The sequence below is a fragment of the Cordyceps javanica genome, chromosome 6, assembly GCF_051103115.1.
Source record: "Cordyceps javanica chromosome 6, complete sequence".
Lineage (NCBI taxonomy): Eukaryota > Fungi > Ascomycota > Sordariomycetes > Hypocreales > Cordycipitaceae > Cordyceps > Cordyceps javanica.
The window spans coordinates 112,988-137,310 of record NC_139300.1 but is presented as its reverse complement, the minus strand read 5'-3'; the positions used below and the strand labels follow the sequence as shown (position 1 = coordinate 137,310).

The 24,323-nt window shown below is 56.6% G+C and overlaps 10 protein-coding genes across 10 annotated transcripts; 5 read left to right on the top strand and 5 right to left on the bottom strand.

Annotated features, from left to right (window-relative positions):
- Positions 1-633: 633 nt before the first annotated feature.
- Positions 634-1,347, top strand: V2A60_008498 (Dcp1 family protein; the record flags this gene model as incomplete). Its single annotated transcript, XM_083259771.1, has 1 exon — positions 634-1,347. One exon carries the CDS (start codon positions 634-636, stop codon positions 1,345-1,347), a length of 714 nt encoding a protein of 237 aa, XP_083115897.1.
- Positions 1,348-1,710: 363 nt separating this feature from the next.
- Positions 1,711-2,689, bottom strand: V2A60_008497 (amphiphysin-like protein RVS161; the record flags this gene model as incomplete). Its single annotated transcript, XM_083259770.1, has 5 exons — positions 1,711-2,312; positions 2,359-2,432; positions 2,483-2,528; positions 2,576-2,626; positions 2,677-2,689. The coding sequence occupies 5 exons, from the start codon at positions 2,687-2,689 to the stop codon at positions 1,711-1,713; spliced, it is 786 nt and encodes a 261-aa protein (XP_083115896.1).
- Positions 2,690-3,183: 494 nt separating this feature from the next.
- Positions 3,184-3,783, top strand: V2A60_008496 (aminoacyl-tRNA hydrolase; the record flags this gene model as incomplete). Its single annotated transcript, XM_083259769.1, has 1 exon — positions 3,184-3,783. The coding sequence occupies one exon, from the start codon at positions 3,184-3,186 to the stop codon at positions 3,781-3,783; it is 600 nt and encodes a 199-aa protein (XP_083115895.1).
- Positions 3,784-4,992: 1,209 nt separating this feature from the next.
- On the top strand, positions 4,993-6,680 carry V2A60_008495 (ammonium permease MEP2; the record flags this gene model as incomplete). The annotated part of the gene is made up of 4 exons (XM_083259768.1): positions 4,993-5,082; positions 5,157-5,473; positions 5,555-6,232; positions 6,350-6,680. The coding sequence occupies 4 exons, from the start codon at positions 4,993-4,995 to the stop codon at positions 6,678-6,680; spliced, it is 1,416 nt and encodes a 471-aa protein (XP_083115894.1).
- Positions 6,681-7,752: 1,072 nt separating this feature from the next.
- On the bottom strand, positions 7,753-10,242 carry V2A60_008494 (F-box protein; the record flags this gene model as incomplete). The annotated part of the gene is made up of 4 exons (XM_083259767.1): positions 7,753-8,492; positions 8,540-8,651; positions 8,701-9,423; positions 9,496-10,242. The coding sequence occupies 4 exons, from the start codon at positions 10,240-10,242 to the stop codon at positions 7,753-7,755; spliced, it is 2,322 nt and encodes a 773-aa protein (XP_083115893.1).
- Positions 10,243-12,516: 2,274 nt separating this feature from the next.
- Positions 12,517-14,981, bottom strand: V2A60_008493 (Melibiase-domain-containing protein; the record flags this gene model as incomplete). Its single annotated transcript, XM_083259766.1, has 3 exons — positions 12,517-14,059; positions 14,137-14,767; positions 14,882-14,981. The coding sequence occupies 3 exons, from the start codon at positions 14,979-14,981 to the stop codon at positions 12,517-12,519; spliced, it is 2,274 nt and encodes a 757-aa protein (XP_083115892.1).
- Positions 14,982-16,221: 1,240 nt separating this feature from the next.
- On the bottom strand, positions 16,222-16,722 carry V2A60_008492 (uncharacterized protein; the record flags this gene model as incomplete). The annotated part of the gene is made up of 1 exon (XM_083259765.1): positions 16,222-16,722. One exon carries the CDS (start codon positions 16,720-16,722, stop codon positions 16,222-16,224), a length of 501 nt encoding a protein of 166 aa, XP_083115891.1.
- Positions 16,723-17,952: 1,230 nt separating this feature from the next.
- Positions 17,953-19,263, top strand: V2A60_008491 (chalcone-flavanone isomerase-domain-containing protein; the record flags this gene model as incomplete). The annotated part of the gene is made up of 1 exon (XM_083259764.1): positions 17,953-19,263. The coding sequence occupies one exon, from the start codon at positions 17,953-17,955 to the stop codon at positions 19,261-19,263; it is 1,311 nt and encodes a 436-aa protein (XP_083115890.1).
- Positions 19,264-19,896: 633 nt separating this feature from the next.
- Positions 19,897-20,473, bottom strand: V2A60_008490 (thioredoxin-like protein; the record flags this gene model as incomplete). The annotated part of the gene is made up of 3 exons (XM_083259763.1): positions 19,897-20,066; positions 20,126-20,224; positions 20,428-20,473. 3 exons carry the CDS (start codon positions 20,471-20,473, stop codon positions 19,897-19,899), a joined length of 315 nt encoding a protein of 104 aa, XP_083115889.1.
- Positions 20,474-21,603: 1,130 nt separating this feature from the next.
- Positions 21,604-23,198, top strand: V2A60_008489 (BAG family molecular chaperone regulator; the record flags this gene model as incomplete). The annotated part of the gene is made up of 2 exons (XM_083259762.1): positions 21,604-21,657; positions 22,107-23,198. The coding sequence occupies 2 exons, from the start codon at positions 21,604-21,606 to the stop codon at positions 23,196-23,198; spliced, it is 1,146 nt and encodes a 381-aa protein (XP_083115888.1).
- Positions 23,199-24,323: the final 1,125 nt, after the last annotated feature.

The following is a 24,323-nucleotide window of genomic DNA, read 5'->3' as shown; positions in this document are numbered from 1 at the left end:
ATCTCCATGTGCCTGCCCATATTAATAAACTCCTACCTGTAGAGTTATGCGAGGTCAGCGTGACATGTTGATTTTGAAGGCTATCTCGGTGCTGAAAAAGAGTATTATCTACTAGGATAAGGTAGCATAGAAGTGGGTGTAGCGCGTGAGTGGGTGGCTAATATTATACATGGCTATTGATAAGGTTCTTTGATAAATCTCATAAAAACATCTGATAAGAAAATTTTGGTCTAATTTCTCCGGTAGAATTTGAGCGTGATACTCTAAGCTGCTGAGTGCTGATGCGCTGTGATATAATGACCCAGCAAGAGGTACCCAGCGGAGGCGCAAATGCGTCACCCACCAACCACCCTTGATCAGGCGCGCATCCAAGCTCCACCAGCCAAAGCGGTTCAGCTGCCAGATCAGGCTTCAATCTTACTTGGGCGCATTGACCCTCCGCACTGCAACGACAAACATTCGTGCCACGACAGAACTCTTCCGAGCGCCAATCTGTGCCGACATTGCCGACAGACTTGTCATTGTCGGCATCATCATCTCTCCAAAGGCTGCGTGGCCTCCACAAGCCCACCTCCCTCCCTCTGCTTTCCTCCTCCGAACTCCCATCGCATACCACCACAAACAAAACACATCATGAGCCGCCCGACACCGCGCAAGGCTCGCGGCCACAAGCGCCAGTCCTCCAACCTCATCCCCGCCGTGTCCGACTACGAGTCCGACGCGGCGCTCGCGGCCGGCGGCGGCGCCCGGCAGGCGTACGCGCCGCCGCCGCCGCAGCGCACCAACACCGACATCAACCTCTCGGTGCTCCGGCGCTACGTGCCGTCCATCTTCAGCATCCTCAGCATCGCCGCCAACGCCGTCGTCTACACCTTTGACGGCGCCGCCGAGTCGTGGGTCAAGTCGGGCGTCGAGGGCACCCTCTTCGTCTGCACCCAGGCCCCGCTGCCCGGCGACCCCGCCAGCACGCCGCGCGCCTGCGTCTTTGTCCTCAACCGCCGCGGCCTCGGCAACGTCATTGTCGACCTCGCCCGCATCAGCCACATTGAGATTGCCGGCGAGCTCGTCATCCTGCGCGTCGTCGACGGCGCCGCCGCCGCCCGGGGGGAGGAGGACGGGGAGGGGGGGGAAGAGGAGCGCGTCCTCGGCATCTGGATGCACAACGACCGCGAGGAGACGAGGCACGTCAACGCCGCCATGATCCAGCAGTGCTGGGGCGTCGTCCGCCCGGCGGGGCCCGTCGTCGACGACGACCGCCAAGAGGCCGGCCCGGCCATGCAGGCCATCGGAAGGCCCCTGACGATGAATGAGCTGTTCGGGAGGCAAGCGGTGGCCCCGGGGCATTAGATGGCGGGGGAGACATGCATATTGTCGAGGACTTGCATCGACAAAAGCACACATTGGTGGAAACGTTGGCTGGCCGGAGCCCAAGTCGGTGGGGAGACTTTTGCATTGGGAAAAATGGCGAATGGCGCACTGTGATATTTATAAATACAAATCCTCATTCAAGGAACGCTCATCGCCACCTGTTTGAAATCTTTTCATCCAACCTTGCTGGCAGGAAACGTGCATGTTTAGACCTTGCGTTCATTAACCTTCATCGGCTCAGCAGGTTTATCGTCTATATAAAAAAAAACCAATAAATCATTCGTACGCCGCAAATCATAATGCATGGCTCCCCAGGCTACCCTATCGTTTTTTGATATTTCATTACACCGTCCCGCTTATGCTCAGCTCCCGGATCTCGTTGAGCACTTCCTCGACCCTCGCATCCAGCTGGCCGTCGGCGTACAGATCGCGCGTGTCGGCATCCAGATACTGCTGGACTTGCGCCATGCGCGAGTACGCCTCGGCGCAGAAGCGCAGCTGAATCTTGACGAGCGCCTCAAAGCTCGGGTCCAGGTACGGCACGCGCAGCTCAATCAGCTGCGGCAGCTCCGTGCTCAGCTGCTCGTTGAGCTGCTCGTACAGCTGCTTGGCCATGTCGAGTTCCTTTTCGGTCCGCGGCAGCTTGGTCGCGTCCTTGTCGGGCTTGTCGACCAGCCGCTTGACCTTGGCGCGCAGCGCGTCGTAGTCCAGAAGCTTGTGCGCGCGCTTCTTGATGCACTCGTTCACGTCGGGGAAATACGCGCAGAACCGCGAGATGGGCTCTAGTACGGTCGTCTGATATGGGCCGTCGAGGGCTTTGATGGTTTCGGCGTCGAGGTCCTCGACGGCTTGCTTGTAACTGCGGCTGACGCCGTCGCTCGCTCCGGAGTCGCCGTAAAAGGCGTCGATTGTCTCGGCAATTCGCATTTGCGATGCCGTCATGGCTGGCTTTGTTAGTATCTCCATGCGGTTCAAAGACAAGTTACATACCTCTCAACGAATCTAGATAACCCTTGGATTCTTTCTGTAGTCTTAACGAGGCGGCCTCCATGGTTTTGAAGCGTCTACTCGAGTTAGCCGACGTATCTAGGCGGGGCGTGCTTCGTAGTCGCACCTCTCTTCCACCTCGTAATCGCGATCATTTGTTTTCTCAACATGGCCTACGCTTCATTAGAAATACACTTTCAAAGGCGATTTTTCGGCGTACCCGTCTTCATCATCACCTGCGTCGTCGCGCGGTTGACATTCTTCTTGAATCCTGCTGCCCATTAGCCCCTCATCTCGCTGACCCCGGCAGATATCGCGTACCCGCCCACGACATTGTGCCGAGACTTGCGAAGCTTGTTCGTTCGTGGTGTATGGATGGTATGTCTTGGCGAGGATGTGCGGTTGGAAAAAATCGCAACAAGTTGAGATATGGCGGAAGAAGGAGAATGCCTAACCAAGGTTTACGACTGATTGTTGCGCAGCCACAATTGGCAGCCTTAATGGGGCTCATCGACGTCAGAGAGCTGAGCCACTGCCACAGTCACTGGGTGCCGCGGTGCACGTGACTCCGCGCCAGTTCGCGCCGCGTGAGGTAACACGATTTGTTTGTCCTTATACAACATGAGAGGAGAGCTTATTTCATCGGCAAAAGAAATTCTACTTTTGGGCGCCAATCGAGTTGGGGAGTGCGTTGAGGCCAGTGCCAGTGCTATCGTGACGCACAACCGAGGTGGCCCGTTATTGGAACTCTTACTAGACTACGCCTGAGCTTGAGACACGCTCAGTCGGCGGCAAGGAAACAGGACGATTGTCAATGAATCGTCCAGCATGTCCAAGTTCAATCCCAAGTTCCTTGTTGTGAGCCTCGGCAACCCCCTCCCCGAGTACTCTAGCCTACACTCGGCCGGCCACTTTGCCCTGCGCGGACTCACCAAGACCCTGCGCCAGTCCGGCATCCAAAACGGCAAAGTCGGCAAGCTGTCGTGCCTCGTCTCTCAGGGGCCTAAATACACTCTTGTCCAGTCGCCCACGTTCATGAACGTCAGCGGGCCCTTTGTCGCCAAGGCGTGGCAGGAAATGCTCAAGCAGCACGATGCGGCGTCCCTCAGCCTCGTTATCCTGCACGACGAGCTGGAGAAGACGCTGGGCCGGGCAGCGCTGGTCCCGTGGGAGCGCAGCCCGCGCGGCCACAACGGCATCAAGAGCGTCAAGAAGGCCCTGCGCGAGGACAAGTACCCGCAGTCGCCCCTCGTCAGGATCGCCGTGGGCATCGATCGGCCCCAGGCGCGCGACCCGGAAACGGTGGCCAGGTACGTGCTGGATCCCATTTCTGCGGCCAAGCAGAGGGTCCTGGAGGAGGAGGTGCCGTGGGAAGTCAAGACATTACTGGAAGAGCTGGAAGCAGAGTGGAAAGGTCAGGTGGAGTGATGGCAAGTGCGGCCGAATCATTCCCAAGCGCATTAGGAACGGAGCAAGGCGGGAACGAATGCCACTATACGGAGTACTCAGGGAGCAGCGGGTTGTGGTGCAGCACCGGATTCTGAGCGACATCGGACAACGGCAGTGCATGCAACCGATTTTCTCCAAACCTCTCTGTACACAAATAACGACTTGGGAAAATAACTATCGCTGCCTCGGAAGAAACACGTTCAAGCGTACGGCCAATGGATAGCGCTACTCCGTTATCTCGTTGGTGGCGTTTCTGGTGTTGAAGTGGCGTCCCACCCAGGGCGAGGACGAGGCTTTGGTGAGCCCTGTTCGGGCCAGCCAAGAGATAAGCTCCACCCGCCATCGTTTTGCACTCTTTATCAGTCTTTTTGGTAGCGCGTGTCTATCACTCTCTCGTTATTCACAAGTTCAGATAAGCTATGTGTGACTGGGCTGAGGGATGAGGCTGTTCAAAGGGTGCGCGCGCGGGCCGTCGCAAATGTCGCAGCCAAGGCTCGAAGCTTATTATTCTCGGTGCCACCATCAGACTCCAAGTATTCAAAAAAAGGGCAACTTGAACGCAACGATGCCGGCGTTAACCAAGCGGCGGACATGATGCAATATCATGTTTTTGGGTGGAATGCAAGCAGGCTCGACTCGGAACTTGATGCCATATCGCAATGTGCGCAGTGAAATGGCTTTGTTCGAGTGACCAAGCTCGTTGGACGCTTGGCAGCCACTCGCACAGCTTCCGATCCCTCCCGGCAAACCAACACGCTGATAAGCAAGCTGGACGCTATTCCCCCTTTTTTTTTGTCCTGCCAAGAGGCTCCCAGTGTCCCATGCTTCGCTGCTCCAGCCGTTCCGTTATCTCGGCGCGCCATGCACGCCTCGTCTTCTTCAGCTGCTTATCGCCACGACGAGGTGAGGCTTGTCGTTATCGATTTTGTATGTATATGCACAGATTCAATAGCGCAAAGGCCGGACTGTAATCACTCCTTGTCCAGGAGCGGACTCTTGCACGTATTAGAGAATCCGGCACATGATGTTCGTTGTTGCGTGCTTGGCGTAATGCGCTGTACCCCCAGAATTCCATCCCAGATCAAATCATATATCTGTTGCCGCTCCCCCGCTTCCTGTGCCCTTGTCACTCTCTCATCCGCAAAACAACCCTCGAGTAATACAGGTAGTGGACTGCTCATTGCCACCATGACCGCAACTGTCGAGTACAACGGCACGACTGGGACCGCCGATGCGGGCTACTCTAGTCACGTCCAGGACCTCAACGTCTTCTACGACGTATGTTGCCTCCTCCCCCCTCCCCCCCCCCCCCCCCAAGCGCTCCTTTCCATGTAACGCCCTAACGATTGTAGACCGGCCACATGACATTCATCGTCATCTCCGCCGTCCTGGTGCTGCTCATGATTCCCGGTGTCGGCTTCTTCTACAGCGGCCTCGCGCGGCGCAAGTCGGCCCTGCAGCTCGTCCTCCTGTCCATGCTGTCCGTCGCCGTCATTGGCTTCCAGTGGTTCTTCTGGGGCTACTCGCTGACCTTTTCCCGCACCGGCAACGCCTTCCTGGGCGACCTGTCGCAGTTTGGCCTGATGAAGACGCTCGCCCAGCCCAACGGCGGCGACGCGACGCCCGACATTCTCTTTTGCCTCTACCAGGGCATGTTTGCCGCCATAACGTGCGTTCCCCCCCGGCAATCTTCCGTCGTCTGCTTCCTTTTGAGCGACCGAGAGAGAAAGCTGACAGTTCTTTTTTGCAGACCTGCCCTTGCCATCGGCGCCGTTGCTGATCGCGGTCGCATGCTCCCCGCTATCGTCTTCATGTTCGTCTGGTCGACCGTGGTGTACGACCCGATCGCGTACTGGACGTGGAACGCAAAGGGCTGGCTCATGACGCTGCCCTCGTACGACTTTGCCGGCGGCGGCCCCGTCCACGTCGCGTCGGGCGCGTGCGCGCTCGCCTACAGCCTCATGCTCGGCAAGCGCGCCGGCTACACGCACACGCAGGGCCTGCCGTACCGCCCGCACAGCGTCACCAACGTCCTCCTCGGCACCGTCTTCCTCTGGGTCGGCTGGTTCGGGTTCAACGGCGGGTCCGCCCTCGCCATGAACATCCGCGCCGTCATGGCCTGCTACGTCTCGCACCTGGCCGCCTCGTGCGGCGGCGTCACCTGGGTCCTGCTCGACTACCGCCTCGAGCGCAAGTGGAGCACCATCGGCTTCTGCTCCGGCGCCATCTCGGGCCTCGTGGCCATCACGCCGGCCGCGGGCTTCGTGCCGACGTGGGCCGCCGTCGTGATTGGCGTCGTCGGCGCCGTCTGCTGCAACTTTGCCACCAAGCTCAAGTTTCTGATTGGCATCGACGACGCGCTGGACATTTTCGCCGTGCACGGCGTCGGCGGCATCGTCGGCAACCTTCTCACGGGCATCTTTGGAGCGTAAGTTTCCATTTCATCAATCGCCTCCCCCTTCTTCCTTTTCAACTGGCTGCTTCTGTGCCATGTGCTTTCCGTCCATCCATCGCCGACACGTAAAACTAACTGCCACCGGCGTAGTTCGTACATTGCCAACCTCGACGGCACCGAGCACGCCGCCATCGGCTGGATCGAGGGCAACTGGGTGCAGCTCGGCAACCAGCTGGCGGGCACCTGCGCCGCCTTTGGCTGGTCCTTTGGCCTGTCCTGCGTCATCCTCTTCCTCATGAACCTCGTGCCCGGCCTGTCGCTGCGCGTCAGCGCCGCCGACGAGGACGTCGGCATCGACGACGCGCAGCTCGGCGAGTTCGCCTACGACTACGTCGAGCTCAAGCGCAACTTCAATGACTTGGGCCTCGCGAGCGACGGGTCCGCGTCGAGCAGCACGGAAAAGGTGGCGACGGTGGTCTGAGGGGGGCGGTCGTTGCTGCCGCGGCAATACCACTTCTGTCTTTTTTTTTTCTCCTTTAAAATATGCGCAATGTATTGAACTAATAGAAGATACCATTTTGCCTTTGGCTTTGCCACTGTGTGTGAGAGTGAAAGACACACGGGGAGAGAGAGAGAGAGAGAGAGAGAGAGACATATCCGTAGGCTTGTATTCAAATTGCTTCCACATCAGACAAGAGACACGCACTGCTATAGTGTCATGTTCAAGAGCCTGCATGCAACGCGGACCTGCTGGTCTAGCTTACCAGCTCCTGGCGATATTGTTCATACTCGAGCTTATCAACACGAAAAGCAGTACTCGTGACTGCGTTCTCCGTCGGTCGCCCTGAAATCACGGCAGCAAATCAAGACACATGGCAGCTAGACAACATTCGTCAAGTCACAAAAACAGGGCTGGCATGATCATTATCAGGATACTGTTTGTAGGTAAAACGTATTCATTCCGTGGGTTACAATATCGTCAGTGTTCCTTTGCGCTGCCCCTTTCCCATACAATTGCCTCTATAAGAATGGCTGTCATGCAGTCCTGACTGAAAAGCATGTTATGGACCGAAAAGCTGGATCATCAGGGCCTGCCACGAACCAGCTTTTCCTTGACCACATCAGCCGCGACCCTTTACTTCGTCAAGGCTCAATCGACGTGAGAAAAAAAATGAAAAGAAAAATGCAAATTCCAAAACGTCCCTTGTAACGCTGTCATTGCGCTGTCATGCATAGCCGTCTGCCTTGAGAAAATAAGATGAAAACTCCGTATTCCGGGTGTCGTAAGGATGCCGTATTGAAACATTACGCGTCAAACCCATGCTGTCGCCGTTCAAAAAACATACCCTGAGTGATAGCGTGACGCAGCCAACAGCGAAGTGAAAAAGCAGCCAGTGCCACAGCAGCGTAAAATTGAAGGCCGCTCTGGGGGTCCTGGCCAGATGCGTTTGCTTGGCCATTGCCTGTACCGCTTCAACCGAATGAGGCTGCAGAGAGGATCTACTGCGTCGCAAGGGCCTGATGTCGGTGCCTCTGAGAGCGCGCTATAGTATCTAACCAGTCATATTTTCTCGCTCATCAGCATCTGTATCATGATGCATCTGTGCTGTGCTAGCCCCAGTAGCGCTGGCTGCGCTGGCTGTGCTGGCCTGCCCAGGAGCGGTGGACGCCGGGCCGGCCATGCTGGCTTGGGAGACGCCAAAGGCGCTCATTGGGGCATGCCCATATGCCCCTTGAGTTCCTATCAGCGAGGCCAGCGTCGGCAGCGGCATTTGCTGGTTTTGGTACCCTGGCGTGTATTGATGAGAAGCGAGGCTACCTTGCTGCTGGGGTTGGTGCCCTTGTGCGTGCTGTTGTGCAGCAAAGCTACCAGGATGGAATCCGGTGCCGTCCACGGCTAATGCGTTGGGCAGGTCCCAAGGCAGCGTGTCTATGCCTGGCAAGGTAGGCAAGCTGTGAGCCATCGAGGGCAAGGTACCTTGGAAGCCAGTGCCGACAAAGCCATTGTTCGGCTGGGCATTCTGTGCCATATCGTTGGGATAAATACCCTCAAAATCATCATTGTCATCGCCCATCTCATCGTCGTAAGTCTCCTCAAAGGTCGCCGGTAATGCGCTTGCCGTAACGGGGTGGATTTGGTTGGATACCTGGCGAGTGCGGGGGTGAGGGCGACGAGGCAAAAGGCTCTCGCGCAAGTCTTCAAACTGGGGTGCAGTGTTAAGATGGTCGCGAAATCTTGAAACTTGGTTGCCGGAGAAGACACAGAAGACGTTACGTTGGTGGTTGGTGAATTCTAATCATGTCAGCACAACACGTGTGGCCAAAGACTGCAAGACGTACCAGGCGGCGCTTCTCTGCAAAATGGTAAGAACTCGTCTCCTTGGAAGGCGGGCACGCCCGTCAAACTCAGGTGCGATAGGCGTGGGCAAGAGTTTAGCAGTTTGAGGATGCTCTGCATCTTGTTAGGATAAGCTGGATGGCGAGGTGACAAAATTACATGCCTTGAGTGTGAGGTTGACGCAATAGCTCAGATGGATGCGCTCCAGGTTCGAGCTGTAATACTCCCCGCCAATAAATAGACCATTAGCGTCGCGCCTGACGCGAGGACGAGTGGCGATCTCAGCCAGGGTGTAGATTGATTCGTCTGTTATCGAGTTGCACTTTACGAGGCCGATTCGCTTCAACTTGGGCAGAACGGCAAGACGCTTCACCGACTCATCCGTAAGGTTGGTGCAGCAACCGAGATCAATGTAACGTATGCGGTTGCAGTGGGTGACGAGGGTTTTGACACCTTCGTCTGTGATGTTGGCGCAGTGGCCGAGGTGAAGGTAGTGGAGATTCTTGCCGAGCTTGGCGATGTAGCTGAGCGAGCTATCGGTGATAAGACGGCACTTGGCTAAGACGAGATTTCGCAAACGGGGAGCGACGTCGATGATCTTTTTGACGCCAATGTCGGTCAGTCGCGTACAGCAAGTAAGGTCCAGGATGCGCAAATGGTCAAACATCTGGGTAGGTGGGAGAGCCAAAAAGGCATAGTCGTCAACCAGGGAGCAGAAGGCGAGGCGTAATTCACGCAGACATGTTCCCTGGGCCATGAGGGCAGTGACGGCGCCGTTGCCGACATGACCGCACTGGTTGAGGTCGATTTCGAGAATATTAGGGCAGTTTTCGGCAAAAGCGAGGACGGCAGCGTCTCGAATCTGGGTGCAGTCGTTGAGTTTGAGCTGCAAGACTAGTTAGCAACGACGGCGAGGGGTGGGGGGGAGAGGAGTGGAGTGGAGAGATTTGATGCATACTCGTTTGATGTATTTGCAGCTTTTGGCGAGCACCTCCATGCTCTCATTGGAGACGTTGTCGCATCCGGAAATGTTGAGGCCTTGTAGGCGCTTGCAGTGCTCGGCGATGGTGTAGATGGACTGGTCGGTGATGTTCTTGTCGTTTGAGACGTCGAGGGCAAGCAGGTTGGTGTTGTTCTCGACGAGACCAATGATGCCGGCATCGGTGAGACCGCGGCAGTTGGTGAGGGTGAGGCGCTCGATCCTGGTGCAGACGTAGAGTGAGGTGACACTACCGTCGCTTATCCTATCGGCGAGGGCGGCGAGGTTGAGGCGCTTGATGAAGTCGCGGTAGTTGAAGAAGGGCTTGGGAGACTCGAGGGTCTGGCAGATGTTCTGGTGGCTCTTCCAGCTGGTGCAAGCAGGGCGGTGCCAGAGCAGATCGACGGCGTTTCGGGTCCAGCGCTTGGAGACGAGCATGCAGTTGCGGAGGTCAGAGGGTGTGCCGAGCTTGGCGAAGATGGCTATGAGAATCTCGTTGGGCAGGCGACTGATGGGGGGCCAGCAGCGGTCCTCGACATGCATGTCTTGGAAGTTGACGACGCCGATGGACGACTGGGAGTCGTTGGCGCCGAGGAAAAAGTCCGACTCCTCGTTGTCGGCTGGAGCGGGCGAGTCGCTGGATGATGAACGAGAGTCGTCTTGATCCGAGGCGGCGGCCGAACGGGACGCCTCGGTTTCGAGGGGCGGTGCCACGGCAGGACGCATGATGGCGACGGCGACGGCGACGGAAGCAGGCGGCTAGACCAGCGGAACCGACGAGGGAAGGCGCTCCGGGGCAAGCGGGCAAGACGGAGGGAGCAAAGGGGAACTCGAGGCGAAGGGATGATTGCAGTTCGGGCGTCAGACGGGCGTGGCGCCCCGACAGAAGTGAGGTAGGAGAAGGACGACGTCGGGTGGGCAGTCGACGATGAAACAGCGATGAGGGTCCACGGCCGGGTTCGACTAGGGATCAACTGGGCGAGAGACGGTCGGTTTGGAGAGAGGGGGGGGTGGTTTGGAGAGAAGAGCCCCACGGGTTGGGCAGTAACAGAGTCGGATCAGGATCGGGAGAGCGGGCGAGGTTGAGGCATGCGAGAAATGAGGGAATAGAGGCGATTATAGAGTCGAGCGGTCGGAAGCAAAAGATGGAAGCAGCCCGTGTAGCACCGGGCCGGCCATGTATGATGTGTGTGTTGAGTGTTTGTGTGGTGGTGATGTTTTGGGCAGTCAGCAGGGAAGCAGGGCAACGAGTTACTGGCTCGGGACGGATTACTGAGTAAGTACCTACTGAGTACCTTAGTAGATGCCGGGTGTGAGTGCAAGCAGCGGGCGGGCGACGATCCCAGCAACCCAGATGTCAGGTAGCGAATTTGGTAGCCATGTACCTACACCCCACTGTAGTTAGACTGTCTGCTCCTTTGGTAGCTAAGGCCTCGGCCAGAAGGTACTCAGGCGGTCGGAGGGCGCTACTGCCCGCTAATGATGCGCTGACCATTTCTCTACCCGCCTGAGACTTGCATGTCATTGCGAGGTACCTATTCAGTGCTCTCCAGCGTAATTTTATTTTTAGATGTGGTGACATGACATGCCCACGTTGCCTGAAAGAAAACAAAATAATGGCATTTATCCCTGAATTTGCCCAGGAGACACAAATCTTCTTTTCCTTTTTTCTTTTTTTTTTGGTCCCGATCCTGGCAGCCCTGATCTTGTGTCGCCGCCTCGTGCCTCGTCCTGGTGAGTCTGATCTGACTGATCGTTCACGACAGTCGCATTGGGCCACGTGATTCATGCTTTTTTGCCCAACGAACAAGGTACTTTGCTTTTTAATCTACTGGTAATCATGAGTAAAATACCACAAATAGCCTTTATTTAATCTTATATTGTAAAAGTTAAAAATCTTTTACTACGGATTATACGACATGACTACACTACAAGCAACGCGACATTTTATTCGCACTTCACGAGGGCGACACCACGTGGCAGTTGACAAGAGCCACATAGAACCAGACGCGGACGAGCCAGACGCGGATAAGCCAAGTTAAAGGGAGCATCAGTATTCGAATAGCCTCGAGGGCCATGAGTCGATGTTCTATTCGTGCTGGCTGTCGATGCTGACCGAAGCGGTTTCGGCGTTCTACACTTGGGCGTCTTTGATAAAGGGTCAAGGACGGCCATTGGATTGCTTTGGGCTGCTCAGCCTAAATAAAGCACCAGGCTGTAAGAACAGGCAGGTGTTGTTGTATTTGCATTCATGATGCTATACTAAAAATAAAGCAAGTTTTCAGAGTTGGCGAAGCATAATCTGGACCACGACAGTCTAATTTGTGGTTCTAGGCTTGTCACCGCGCGCCAAGGTCTACGGCCCCTTGCCTCTTCAGACGCAGTAAGTAATTTTGCTTCCTGAAAAGATGGAAAGAAGATTCTGGAACATCATGGTGTACCTTTTTCGCCCCATGACGCATTTTAAAAGCAGCCAATGTCGCCACTGGCTGGCTGGCTGCCCGCCTTTATCATGAACGACTAAACTCCCCAAATCGCTCGAGGAGAACGGGGGGCTCAGTAGCAAGGTGAATACATGTTTTACTCATGGGCTTCTTTTTATTTCATTTGCAGGCTTGTCAAGATATCCAAAAGACGTTCAAGTTATGGCTACATTGCGTGCTGGCTTTGCTTGTTCTCAGCACACATTGGATTGCCAACGAGTAAAAGGAGTTGTTCCGCACAGCACTAAGGCCCTCCGATAATAAGCTGAGCTACCGGAAACTCCGGCAAATCTAGAACAAGTCCAGAGCGACTGCCGAAACGCGTCGATGATAATCCTGCTGATGCAACTACACTCGCTCGCCGTATCACGCTTCTTTCCAAAGTTCAGTCGGCAGCTATGCAAACGGGACGGCATCGCCAAAATCTGGTGACTCTAGCAGCGAATCTTGCATTGGAATATGAATATCATTGTTGTTGTGCCTAGCCGGATGAGGACATGGCACAAAATCAACTCACCTACTGCTTCTCCAACATGACCACCCGACTCTGGTAGTCGCCGTCAAACGTATACTGCAGCCCGAACCGCATCAGCGTCGACCCCGACAGCGTCATGTTGCCATCCACCCGGTAGCTCCCCTGCGGGTCCAGCCCTTGCAGCTTGACCGTCGGGAACAGGTCGTTGTAGTGCGCCTTGAGCTGAAAGTAAAAGAGCACCGCCTGCTTGCCGTCTTGGGAGATGAAGAGCGTCGCCGGCCAGTTGGACTCGTCGGGCAGGTTGAGCCGCCACATGTCGCCCTGCACGACGATGGGGTTGATCTTCTCCTGCAGCGCCACAATGTCCGGGATCATCCTGCGGTCGTCGTCGTCCAGGTGCGCCGGGTCCAGCTCGAACCCGAAGGAGCCCGCCATCATGGCAACGTGCGCGCGGAAGGTCAGCGACGTCGACCGCTTCGTGAGCCCGTTGGGCACCGCCGCAACGTGCGCGGCCATGGCGGACGGCGGGTATACCAGGGATGTGCCCGTCTGGATCGTGATGCGCTCTACCGCGTCCGTGTCGTCAGAGGTCCATACCTGCGGGAAGTACTGGAGGATGCCCGGGTCGAAGCGAGCGCCGCCCGAGGCGCACCCTTCCCAGATGACGTCGGGAAACGCAGTCGTCAGCCTGTCGTACACTTTGTAAACGCCTAGCATGTACTGGTGATTGGTATACGGATGGGGCGTCTCGTGGATGCCGCGGTTGTTGTCCCACTTGACGTAACTGATGGGGGCGTTTTTGAGAATCCTGGACACGGCATCGACAATGTAGTCCTGCACCTCGGGAAGCGCCAGGTTGAGCACCAGCTGGTTGCGCGTCAGCGTGCGCAGGTAGTTGCCGGCGTGCAGGGCCCAGTCCGGATGGTCCGCGTACAGCGTCGAATTGGGGTTGACCATCTCGGGCTCGAACCACAGACCAAACTTGAGGTCCTGCGACGAGTTGCCCGACTTGAGGCGCGTGATGTTGCTGACGAGCTCGTCGAACCCCGACGGGAACCGCGCCGGGTTCGGCACCCAGTCGCCCAGGCCGGCATCGTCCGACACGCGCGGGTACCTGTCGCCGAACCAGCCGTCGTCGAGCACGAACATGCGGACGCCCAGCTCGGCCGTCTGCCGGGCCAGCCGCGCAATCGTGGTCTCGTTGTAGTCAAAGTACAGGCCCTCCCAGCTGTTGAGCAGCGCCGGCCGCGTCTCGGTCGCGAACTTGCTCTTCATCAGGTGCTTGCGGTAGAGGCGGTGGAACTTGCGCGACATGGCCCCCAGTCCCTGGTCCGAGTAGACGGCGACGACCTCGGGCGACGTGAACGTCTCGCCGGGCGCCAGCGGCCAGGCAAAGGACAGCGGGTTGACGCCCACCAGGGCCCGCGTCAGGCCCTCGGAGCCCTTTTCGACCTCGAACGAGTGCGTGCCCGTGTAGACGAGCGAGAAGCCCCAGGCCTGGCCCTGCGACTCGGTGGTGCTCGGGTCGACGAGGGCCATGAAGGGGTTGTGCTGGGCAGACGAGTAGCCGGCGTTGCTGGCGAATCTGTATAGCTACACGTCAGTGGACCGTGGTTCTCGTCGTGTCATGTGCGGTGTGCGGTGTGCGTTGTGCGTCCATACCCCTGCGAGCCGTATTCCACCCGGCGGCGCACCTTGTGAGCCTCGCGGTACCAGTCCCCGTTGAGATGGACCAGGTCGTAGTCGCCGTACGGCAGGTCGACGCTGAAGCTCGACAGCTTGGTGAGCGTGACGGTGGCGTTTCCCTTGTTGGTCACGTTGACGCTGCGCACCACGGCATCGTGCTCGGGAAAGATGCTGTACACGAGGTCCACCGCGACGGCGCTGTGGTCGTCGTACATGTGCACCACGACCGTCGACACGTCTCCCGCGTCGCCGCTAAACGTCGACGGCAGGCCCCCGAGCGCGGGCTTGCCGCCCTCGATGATCTCGTGCGACCGGTACCGCAGCTCGCTCACCGTCGTCGCGGTGCCCTGCTCCCCTCCGGACGCCTGCCGGATCTGGTACGCCGGCGCGCGGAAGTCGCCCCGGCCCGTGTCGGGAAACTCGCGCCGCTGGCGCCCGACGAGCGTGACCCAGCCCTGGATGGGGCCGATGGGCTGCGTCAGCCCGTTTTCTGGGACGAGGCCGCCAAAGTGGTCGCCGATGAGGTCGCCCGTCGTGTTGTCGACGTGGAACCGATACGACACGCCCTGGCCGTTGAGCGCGAAAGAGGTGCCGTCAACGGCAATAGCTGGATATCAAGGTCAGTTTGCCATTTAGAAGAAGAAGAACAACAACAACAACAAAAAGAACAAAAAGAAAAAGATATTGGCTATCCCGAAAAAAAGAGGGCCAATCTACATACTTTGAACTTTGGATGTATCGGCCAAAACGGCCGGAGAGAGGCCCGCCGCCACAAGGCCTAGACTAGCGACGAGGCCGTGGGAAAGAGATGGAGGGCGCATCGTGGTGGTATTGGTTCAAGTAAAGGTCCTCTCAGTACGATTGGGAGGCTTAGATTCACCACCCCAAAGGAGACTAGAGGCAGAGGAGGATGAAAGACAAAACAAGGTCTCTGTGAAATGGTATATGGGCTGCAGCAGATATTTAACCTCGTCCGATCATCACTCTGCACCGGTTGGCGACCTACCTACTACTTGACTTGGACGGTTAGTCTACGCTCATGATGCGACCATGCTGCAGCTAGTCTACCTGGTTAGCTGCTGGTGGTGGGTGGTATCCCGGACCGACTTGATGGACTCCAACTTTTTAATCGGAGCTCCTCTGCCGACCCCATCCTCCTCCGCCTCCTCGCACGGGTTTTTCCCCGCGTGGGGAAAAAAGGTTTTGGAATTGCCGCCAGGTTTTTTAGTATGCCGGCCGGTGGCTTTTTCGGCCGTATTGTGCTCGGATTCTGCCATTGGTGGAGTTTACACTGAGGCAATGAGGATAGGCAAGGAGTAGCAAGGATGAGCGGGGATGGGGCCAACCGTGTATCCATTATTCATCTCATTGTAAAAGAAAGAAAAAAGCTGTTGTAGAATGGTCAAGCAACTGAGAATCGCAAGGGGATGCATGTCAGAATAGTTGTCAATGGTTTCGTTGAGACGTTGTCTATGAATGCTCCAACTACGCTTTTCGAGCCAGGACGGTCAATCGGTATAATTATATGGAGTAGTGTGACCAAATAAATACAATTTTTTTTTTCAAGAAGAAAAGAGAACAGAAGAATAGAAATGAAATTCGCACGTCTTTTGCGCCTGATCCTAGCTGCTCTGCTTCAGACTCTAGACAGCCTCGATAATGCCGCTGCAGAGCTCCCAACAAATAACAAATGACGACCGCAAGAGCAGTCCGGGGGGGGACGAGTTCATTCCCCACACTCATTCTCGGAGTTGTATGAATACTGGCAGGGCCTTGCTGTTTAGTGAACCGCAGTTGAGAGACTTTTTTGCGGGGAAATGTCCGGAGGACCGTCTTGTTATTAGCGCTGATGGATCATTGGAGCGCATCACGACAGACACACATCACATACACACACATCCATGCAACACGGCTTGCATACTGGGTGCGAGACGAAAGTACTGGTAACAAGACAAGCCCCATGCAGTGACGACCCCTGGAAGAAAGGGGGGAAAGGGTACAACGCCCGCTACCTCGCTTTTTTGCTATCCGAAAAGAATATCTGACCGAAAGAATGTAACTTCACATCATCATGTACGCCAACACCATCCCAATCGTCAACAGCTTTGGCAGCCCCGCGGTCGGCAACTGCGCCGCCGCCGTCGCCGCCGCCGTCGATGTGTGGTTGGCGAGAAAGACGGTCGAGACGCGAATGTTGCCGATGCACGACTTCATGTCCCTGGCGACGCGGTCCTTGTCGTCCTTGGATCTGTCCTTGTCCTTGTCCGTGCCGCCCCCGCCGCTGCCGCCCCCGCCGCCTCGGAGCGTGTCGGCCGGTATGTCGCAGTACGGGTAGCAGGAGCCGGCGAGAAAGACCTCGCCGCGCGCGCAGCACCGGGCCCAGGCCGTCTCGTTGTACGCCCCGTCGGCGTCGAGCCCGGCGAGGAAGACGTCGCGGCCGTCGGGGACGAGGTCCTCGACGCGCGGCAGCCGGGCGTCCACGAGGCAGCCGCCGCCGAGGCTGTCGTTGCCGGGGGCCTTGACCATGCCGGTCATGTTGGTATTGGTGGATGTGCTGTTCATTGCTGGTAGTCGTGCATGTGTGTGTGTGTGTCTGTGTGTAATTGTCTAGACAGGCCTTTGTTTCTTCCTGATTTTCTTTTTAATATCAACAAATGAGAGCTGAGATGCAGAAAAAAAATGGCCAAAGGACTCTCTGGGGACGAAACATGCATTTAAACAAAGAATACTAACAACCAGACTGTATTTCATTCTGGCAATTGGTCGCGTGTAAGCGTAAAATCAGGCTGAGCACCGGTCCCGCTCCCGTAGCCTGATGAGGCTATTCTCAGCGCTCACAGCAAACCAAGACCACGGCATCATTGCCCGGCCAAGACGCCGCTAAAAAGAAAACGGCTTGGGATGGATAAATAATCCCAGCGAACCAAGTCGGAGAGATAAAAACCATGGTTGCGTATGACGTCTGCCACGGCGCTAAAGACAAATTCCTTTAAATTATTTTGGAAGATGTTTTGAGCACGAGTAACAAGATCTGTAGCTTATTACCAGTCAACATGTTCGTTATAGGGAATAGCCTGATTATCATAAATATCAACTCGAAAAAAAATTTAAGAAAAAACAACTTTTTATTGATAAGAGTCTCTGAATTCATCTTATAAATAATCCGAGTCTGTACTTTACAGAAAAATTCAATGCAGGGGGTCTTGGAAAGGCCATGACAGGCAGCGCGGTAGGCAAGCCAATGATGCAATTAAAGACTTTTGATAATAACTCATCAAAGACTTCCTATTCTTCACCTCGAGACGCTTGTTTAATCCGCCAAGCCCTTGATTCCAATCATTGACATCGAGTCCGTACAAACCACAGCCTCTGAAGCGTCTGGGCGGGCAGGATCTCTCAGACTAGTGCAGCACCGCAGCACAAACAAGCACTGCCTCTCTTCTCACTGTTTAAATTTATTCTCATTGAATTCATGCTTCAGAATTCAATCCAATCCATATCCCGTTACAAACATCAGCAATCAACACCTCAACCCCTTTCCCCAGCTCCCTGGTCGGCGGCCTGGCTCTGAAGGCCGCCATAAAGTCACGTGAAGCAACTCTTATGACGTCGATCTCGCACCACATGGTAAGAAACTTGCCTCACCAATCCCGTCAAGGCCAGCAATCCGCGCGTCTACATTTGCTGGCAGAGTTGGCACTCTCCTGCGACTGATTGAAATTGCCATCTTTCCTCTCACTCTGCCGTACACACGAAAAGACTTGCTACCGCCCCTCCTCCCAACCGCAGACCATGCTGCGTCGAGCGACGCTCCGATCCCTCCGGCGGGCCACTCAGCAGCCCGCCCTCGGCGCCGCCGCCGCCGCCGGCCGCCGCACCATCTCCTCGTCGCGCGCGTCATCATCGTCCAAGCTGACGCACGAGCTGGACCTCAACAGGCTCAATGCGCAGCGTCGCGACTACGAGCGCAACCGCATGGCGTTTCTCACCGCGGGCGCCGTCGCGGGTGTCATTTCCTTCATCTACACGGCGTGGAAGCTGAAAAAGGCCATTGACGAGAAGAATGCCAAGGAAGGCAAGAAGTCGTCGTCGTCGTCGTCATCATCATCATCGGGCGCCGTCAAGTTTGACGCGCCTCCCAACATCCCGACGGAGCAGTTCAAGACCGAGGCCGGCGAGCTGCGCAAAATCGTCATCCACGACGAGGACGGCAACGAGGTGGTGCCGACGGGCAACAGCACGGTGCCGCTGTTCCCGCGCACCCTCGACGTCAGCCTGCCGCTCGACGACGGGCACGGCAACAAGGAGCAGCAGCAGCAGCAGCAGAGCCCCCTCGCGCCGTCCGTCATCACCGACCCGACGACGGGCACGCAGTACACGCTCGTCGGGCTGGGCATGCGCAGCGTGACCTTTATCGGCATCAACGTCTACCTCGTGGGCCTGTACGTGGCGACGCAGGACATTGCCCGGCTGCAGGACCGCCTGGTCAAGAGCGTCAACCCGGCGGCCACGACGCTGATCCCGTCGGAAAAGGACGCGCTGCGGCGGCGGCTGCTGGACCCGGTCGAGGGCGAGGCGCTGTGGGACGCGCTCCTGCGCGACGAGGGCGGTAGCGGCGGCGGCGGCGGCGTCGGCGGCGGTGGCGGCCTGCGCAGCGTGCTTCGCATCGCGCCCGTGCGCGACACCGACTTCCACCACCTCCGCGACGGCTTCGTGCGCGCCGTCCAGGCACGCTCCTCGCTCGACAAGGCCGCCTACGGCGACGAGGCGTTTGGCGCCGCCATGAGAAGCTTCAAGGCCCTCTTCAACCGCGGCCAGGTGCCCAAGAAGAGGGAGATGCTGCTGTGCCGCGACGCGGGCGGCGCGCTGGCGGTGACGTACGACGCCCGCGGCGGCGGCCCCGGCGGCCCCGGCGGCGCCGCGGCCCCTCCGGAGCGCGAGCTCCTCGGCACCATCGACGACCCGAGGCTCAGCCGCCTGCTGTGGCTCAACTACTTGGCCGGCAGCAAGGTGGCGTCGGAGCCGGCGCGCAGGAACATTGTCGAGGGCGTCATGGAGTTTGTGGAGCGGCCCGTGGGCACGGTCGCGACGCAGGTGGTATAGACGGGGTCGGGGACGGAGATGGAGACGCGCGTGTCACGCACGTGCATGGTATACGTGCGAGGCGTGTAACAATTCGTGTAATATTAAGTTGGGTAGGAAGAAGACGTATGAAAAGAAGCAATGGGCAACAACTGCTCGCGGTGACGAGTAGCTCGTGGTGGCGACGGGTAGCACGTGAACCAACCACTCTGCAGCAAAATAATGATATTTTGATACTATTCGTGTTGAGACTGTATTGGATTGAGATTTGCGGTTTGTCTTTGATTTGCATGTGGTTTACATGTAGCTCGCACGAGGGTTGCATCGAGACGCGTTGCCGTCGCTGATGGCTTGTGATGGGACTCGAGCAACGGATACGACCAAGATCAGAGCAAAGGCACCACGACACGCAGTTTAGCAATAGTGTGAAAGTGAGAACTGCCAACTTGAGGGTCTCTTCAAGTTTGCTGTATTGTGTTTTATTAAACGTAGGGCCGTAAAAAGTCACTCTATAGTCTTGCGCTGGAAGAAAAAAACCAGGCCCAATCAGTTTCCAGATTTTACAGACCAGGTCTTGTGTTTGTTTTTTTTTTCAACGGGGATATACAAGGAAACAAGGCGGGGAAAATATTCAGAGGAGTGTTTTTTCTTCGCTTACGCCTTGAGAGCGCCGGCCTCGGTCAGGAGGGCCTTGAGCTTGCCGGAACTGCTGAGGCTCTGGACGTCCGAGTTGCCGCCAATGTGCTTCTTGGCAATGTAGACGTTGGGAACGGTGCGCTGGCCCGAGATTTCCTCGAGAGCGTCCTGCACGGCGCTGCCGTCGGCTGTTTGCACCAGCAGTCAGTATAATCGATGGTATTTGCCAGTGGACATGACGGCTTACCCTCTTCGTCGAGCTCGACCACCTTGAAATCGGCGTCGAGGGAGCTGAGAAGGCTCTTGGTGGCCTTGCAGTAAGGGCAGTAGGACTTGGAAAAGACCACTGGAAGGAGGAAATGGGTTAGCAAAAGGTACCGGGTATCTGGGTTCAAGTGTGATGAGGAGTGGCAGGGGCTGGAGGGAGATGCATGGGCGGCGCAGTAGAATAGGGAGGGGTATGACGTGGGTGGTGGTGGTGATGACTGGCAATGAGCCGCAGCAGTGGCGGCGAGCGAGTGGTAATTTGTGGGTGTCGTCCTGACTTACTGACGGGGTTCTCGTCAATGAGCTTCTGGGCTTTCTGGGAGGCCATGGCGACGGATTGCGGAGAGGGAGACGAAAAGAGGTTGCGGAAGAAGTTGAGGTTCATTTGGGAGGAGGGGGAGGAGGGGAGAGTTGATGGACGGCGGGATGTCGAGTGAATAAGTAGTAGCTTCGCGGCGGACGCGGCGGGGACGACGAGCGAATGGAATCTTTGTCGTCTGGTCGTGGCGGGGAAGCGAGGAGGGACTACTAGTCTTGTTGCAGCAGCAATTGATGATGGTGATGGGAGAGCGGGGCGGCGTAGAGACGATGACAAGGCTGTTGCGGCGGCAGTGGCAGCGATGGTGGTGGTGGTGTTGATGGTGTGCATTTATCAATGTGGTGGTGATGCAACCAGGAAGCGGCGCAAGTCACAAGTCGTTGGCAGCAAAATGGGAGACGAGGGAGGGAATTTGGCGGGCAGGGTGGTATTGATTTGAAATCGAGGACCTGGGGGGGAGGGGTGTGTGCGAATGTAAATGACGAAATAGGTCTGTGGATTTTTGAATGATGCAATTGCAGATTGCAGCTCTTTTTTTTTTTTTTCCGCGTATTGGCTTCTGCTGTGTTGTTTTCTCCTTTTTTTTTGTCGATTTATTTCTTGCCAGTCTTGTTGAGGCGGTAGTTACCTGACTGGTGTTTCGCAGAGGCGGCAACCCGCTGTATTATAGGTAGGTACTAACCCAGTAGGTACTGCTGGCTTCGTTCACTGTGGAGCGTCTCCAGCGCCGCCCCAGGGCCGCCGGATTCCAAAGCGGAATTAGTTCGCAGCTAGGTGAAGCTTTCTCGGGGATTGCCGCGATTTGTCAGTCATGTTGGATATGTCATGCTAGAGCTTCATTCGATTTGTTTCCACAAAGGAAGGGGAAACAAAACAGGAAAAGAAGAAAAGAAAAAGCAAATCCAATGACTAATTTGCTTGTTGGAAACCGCTTGTCATGGACCTGGTGAAAATTTCCGGTTCCCACATGCACCTTGGCTGCCCACATGCAATGCGCGTACTGAGCTTGATGGTAGTACACGATGCTCCTGTTACATTGCCCAAGCACCAGTCCAAGAGCTACCATCACTGGCGAAAAAGAAGCGCTGCTTACCATCACATCCGTAAATAACTCCATGATACCCTTCTATCGATCCATCATGCGTCACACGTCCGGCTATCCAACCCGATCCAAAGTCATATTCCCCTACAGGGTAGCATCCACGTTGTGCCCCGCTAAAAAGAATCATGCTACCCTGCGCCTCCCTGATGATCCAACCTACATCCAGGCTCCAGCCAACTAGGCCAACTTGGTAGCCAACCAACCAGCCAACCAGCCCGGCATACAGAGTACATCTCCTCCATCTGCATTGACCGACTGCTGCCCAACCCCGCGCCATCTCTTCGCCAACCTGGGGGCGGCGCATCTACCTCATCACGACAAGTCGTACGACGCTGTCAGTTCCGGCACCGACAAGACCCCAGCTGGCTCTCCCCTCCGTCCCGTCCTCCATCCGGCTCGTCGCAAAAGTCCCATTCTCAGCTTGACGCAACACACACCACAGCGCATCCCTCTTGCCCCCGTCTTCGCTTCGCTTCGCATCGCATCGCGTCGCATCGTCCACAAGCACCCCTCCACTCCAGGCAAGGTGTCCTTCCATAGGTCACCTTACCACCCGACGACAAGGTGGATTCTACCCGCGCTGCCGTGGCATCCTCCGGTGCCCTGCACAACATCGGCAGCTACATCACCGGCACCCTCGACTCCCTCTCCGCCACTCTCGACTCCTCCAACCACTACATTGCCAGCACCCTCGGCCTCCACCCGTCCCTCGTCTACACCGCCGCCGCCGCCCTCGTCGCCGTCCCCGTCACCATGTCCCGCTACGGCTGGTCCCGGAGCCCCTACAGCTCCCAGCCCGGCGGTGTGCCCACCGTCTCCGAAGACGACTACGCCTACATCACCTCCCAAGACCTCGATGACCACGGCCTCGGCTCCTCCGCGAGCGCCCGCCCCCAGCACTCGCCCGCCGCCGCAGACGCCGACGTCCTGCTCGTCAAGAGCCGCGGCGTCAATTACCCCTTGCACTTTCCTCGACACTCCATCGCCGATGGCAAGCTCCAGGTCCGTGACATTGCCGAACGTGCTCGCCTCATAATGAGCTTGTCGGACCGCGAGTTGCGCTCCCTCAGATTCATCTACAGAGGCCGCCAGCTCAAGGAGCCTCTCGCGCCCGTGCGTGACTATGGCGTGAAAGACAACAGTACCCTCATGGCCGTCCTGCCCGACAGGAACGACCGCGCCGACCATTCCGACGAGGAGACGGTCGTCGTCAACGAATCCAAGTCCCAGAGGAAGAACAAGAGACGCAAAGCGGCCAAGAAGCGCAACGCCGGCGACGCCGACCAGCCCAGCAGCCCCAACGATAGCGCCTCCAACGGCGGCGCCAAGTCGCCGTCACCCGTGCCTGGAGCCGCCGGCCAGAGACGCATCGACGAGATTGCCGCCGACTTCAACGCAAAATGGCTGCCAGTCTGCAGCGAGTACATTGCCAAGCCGCCCGCCGACCCGCGTAAGCGCGTCGACGAACACACGCGCCTGTCTGAGACGGTGCTGCAGCATGTCCTGCTCAAGCTCGACGAGGTCGACACGGAGGGAAACCAAGATGTGCGGCAGAGTCGCAAGGACCTCATTCACACCGTGCAAGAAGTACTGAGGAAGATGGACACTGCGCGAGGACCTGTCGACAACTAGACGTTCTTCACTCTTCACCTCGCCTCACCTCGCCTCCACGCTCCCCTGTTTATTCTATTTGTTTCTTTATACCTGTGTTTTTTTTTGACCTGATATTATGCCGGCCATTTAATGCATCATTTACCTATAGACTGAGAGAATAACGCAAAAATTGGGGCTGTTTCCGTCAAACAAAGGAGAAAAAAAAAAGACTTGACGCTGGCTTTGTATTTAGCATAGCATGGATTGCATTGGGCTAGTTACATGTAGATTCGTTCATTGCTTGGTTTCACACTGCAAAGCAAGCTGTAATGGTTATGGGGAATACAAATGGTCCGAGTACCTAAGTACAGAAAACGGTCCAGCACCAGCAAGCCGAGCAGACCGTTTTGACACGTACCGTGACAGACTGACCTGACAGTGCGCAAGGCTACCTTACTGTGGTGCGCGAGAGCGTCAGCGCGCAACCGCAAAAAGCAAGTAGAGCAGCAACAGCAGAGCAGCCAGTGACATGCATTGCTCCACTGCCCAATTGGGAATTCGCTTCCACAGGCTGGAGCCTCGCACAGATACATACTATCCAAAAAATCACGTGGCTCGCTGCTCATCCACACACTGGGCTACTGGCACGCACGCGGCCCGGCCAATCTTCGGCAGGCCACTCAGCTAGGTCTTGGTGCCCTAAGCACTCTTCATCTGCGAGCCCTGTTCGCTTGCCAAATATTCTGCCCTAAACCAATTGCAGCTAGCGCCCCCCTCCAGCCAAAGGCACAACCTCAGCCCTCGAAGCACAGTGTGCTCAACTGGATTTTCTTTCGTAAATCGCGAACCACTTCCTTTCGCCCAGGGAACGACACACTAACCCACAGCAAACAACAAGGAAATCAGATTCTCGTTTCGCCTCGAGGGTTTGTTTTTTGTTCAAACCTTGGTCGACTTGGACATTCTTTTTTCCTCTTCTTTCTTTTTCACTTCACACTTACAAAAAAGAAACAAAACTCGGTTACGATGTCTTCCTTCGAGCCAGTTGTGAGTTGATCCGCCCGCATTGGAAGGTCATGGCCATCGCCCTTTTTTCAACGCATCGCACACAAGATCGCCCGCGACGGGAATTCCGAAACTTTCAAGGGATGGACGACTGGATGC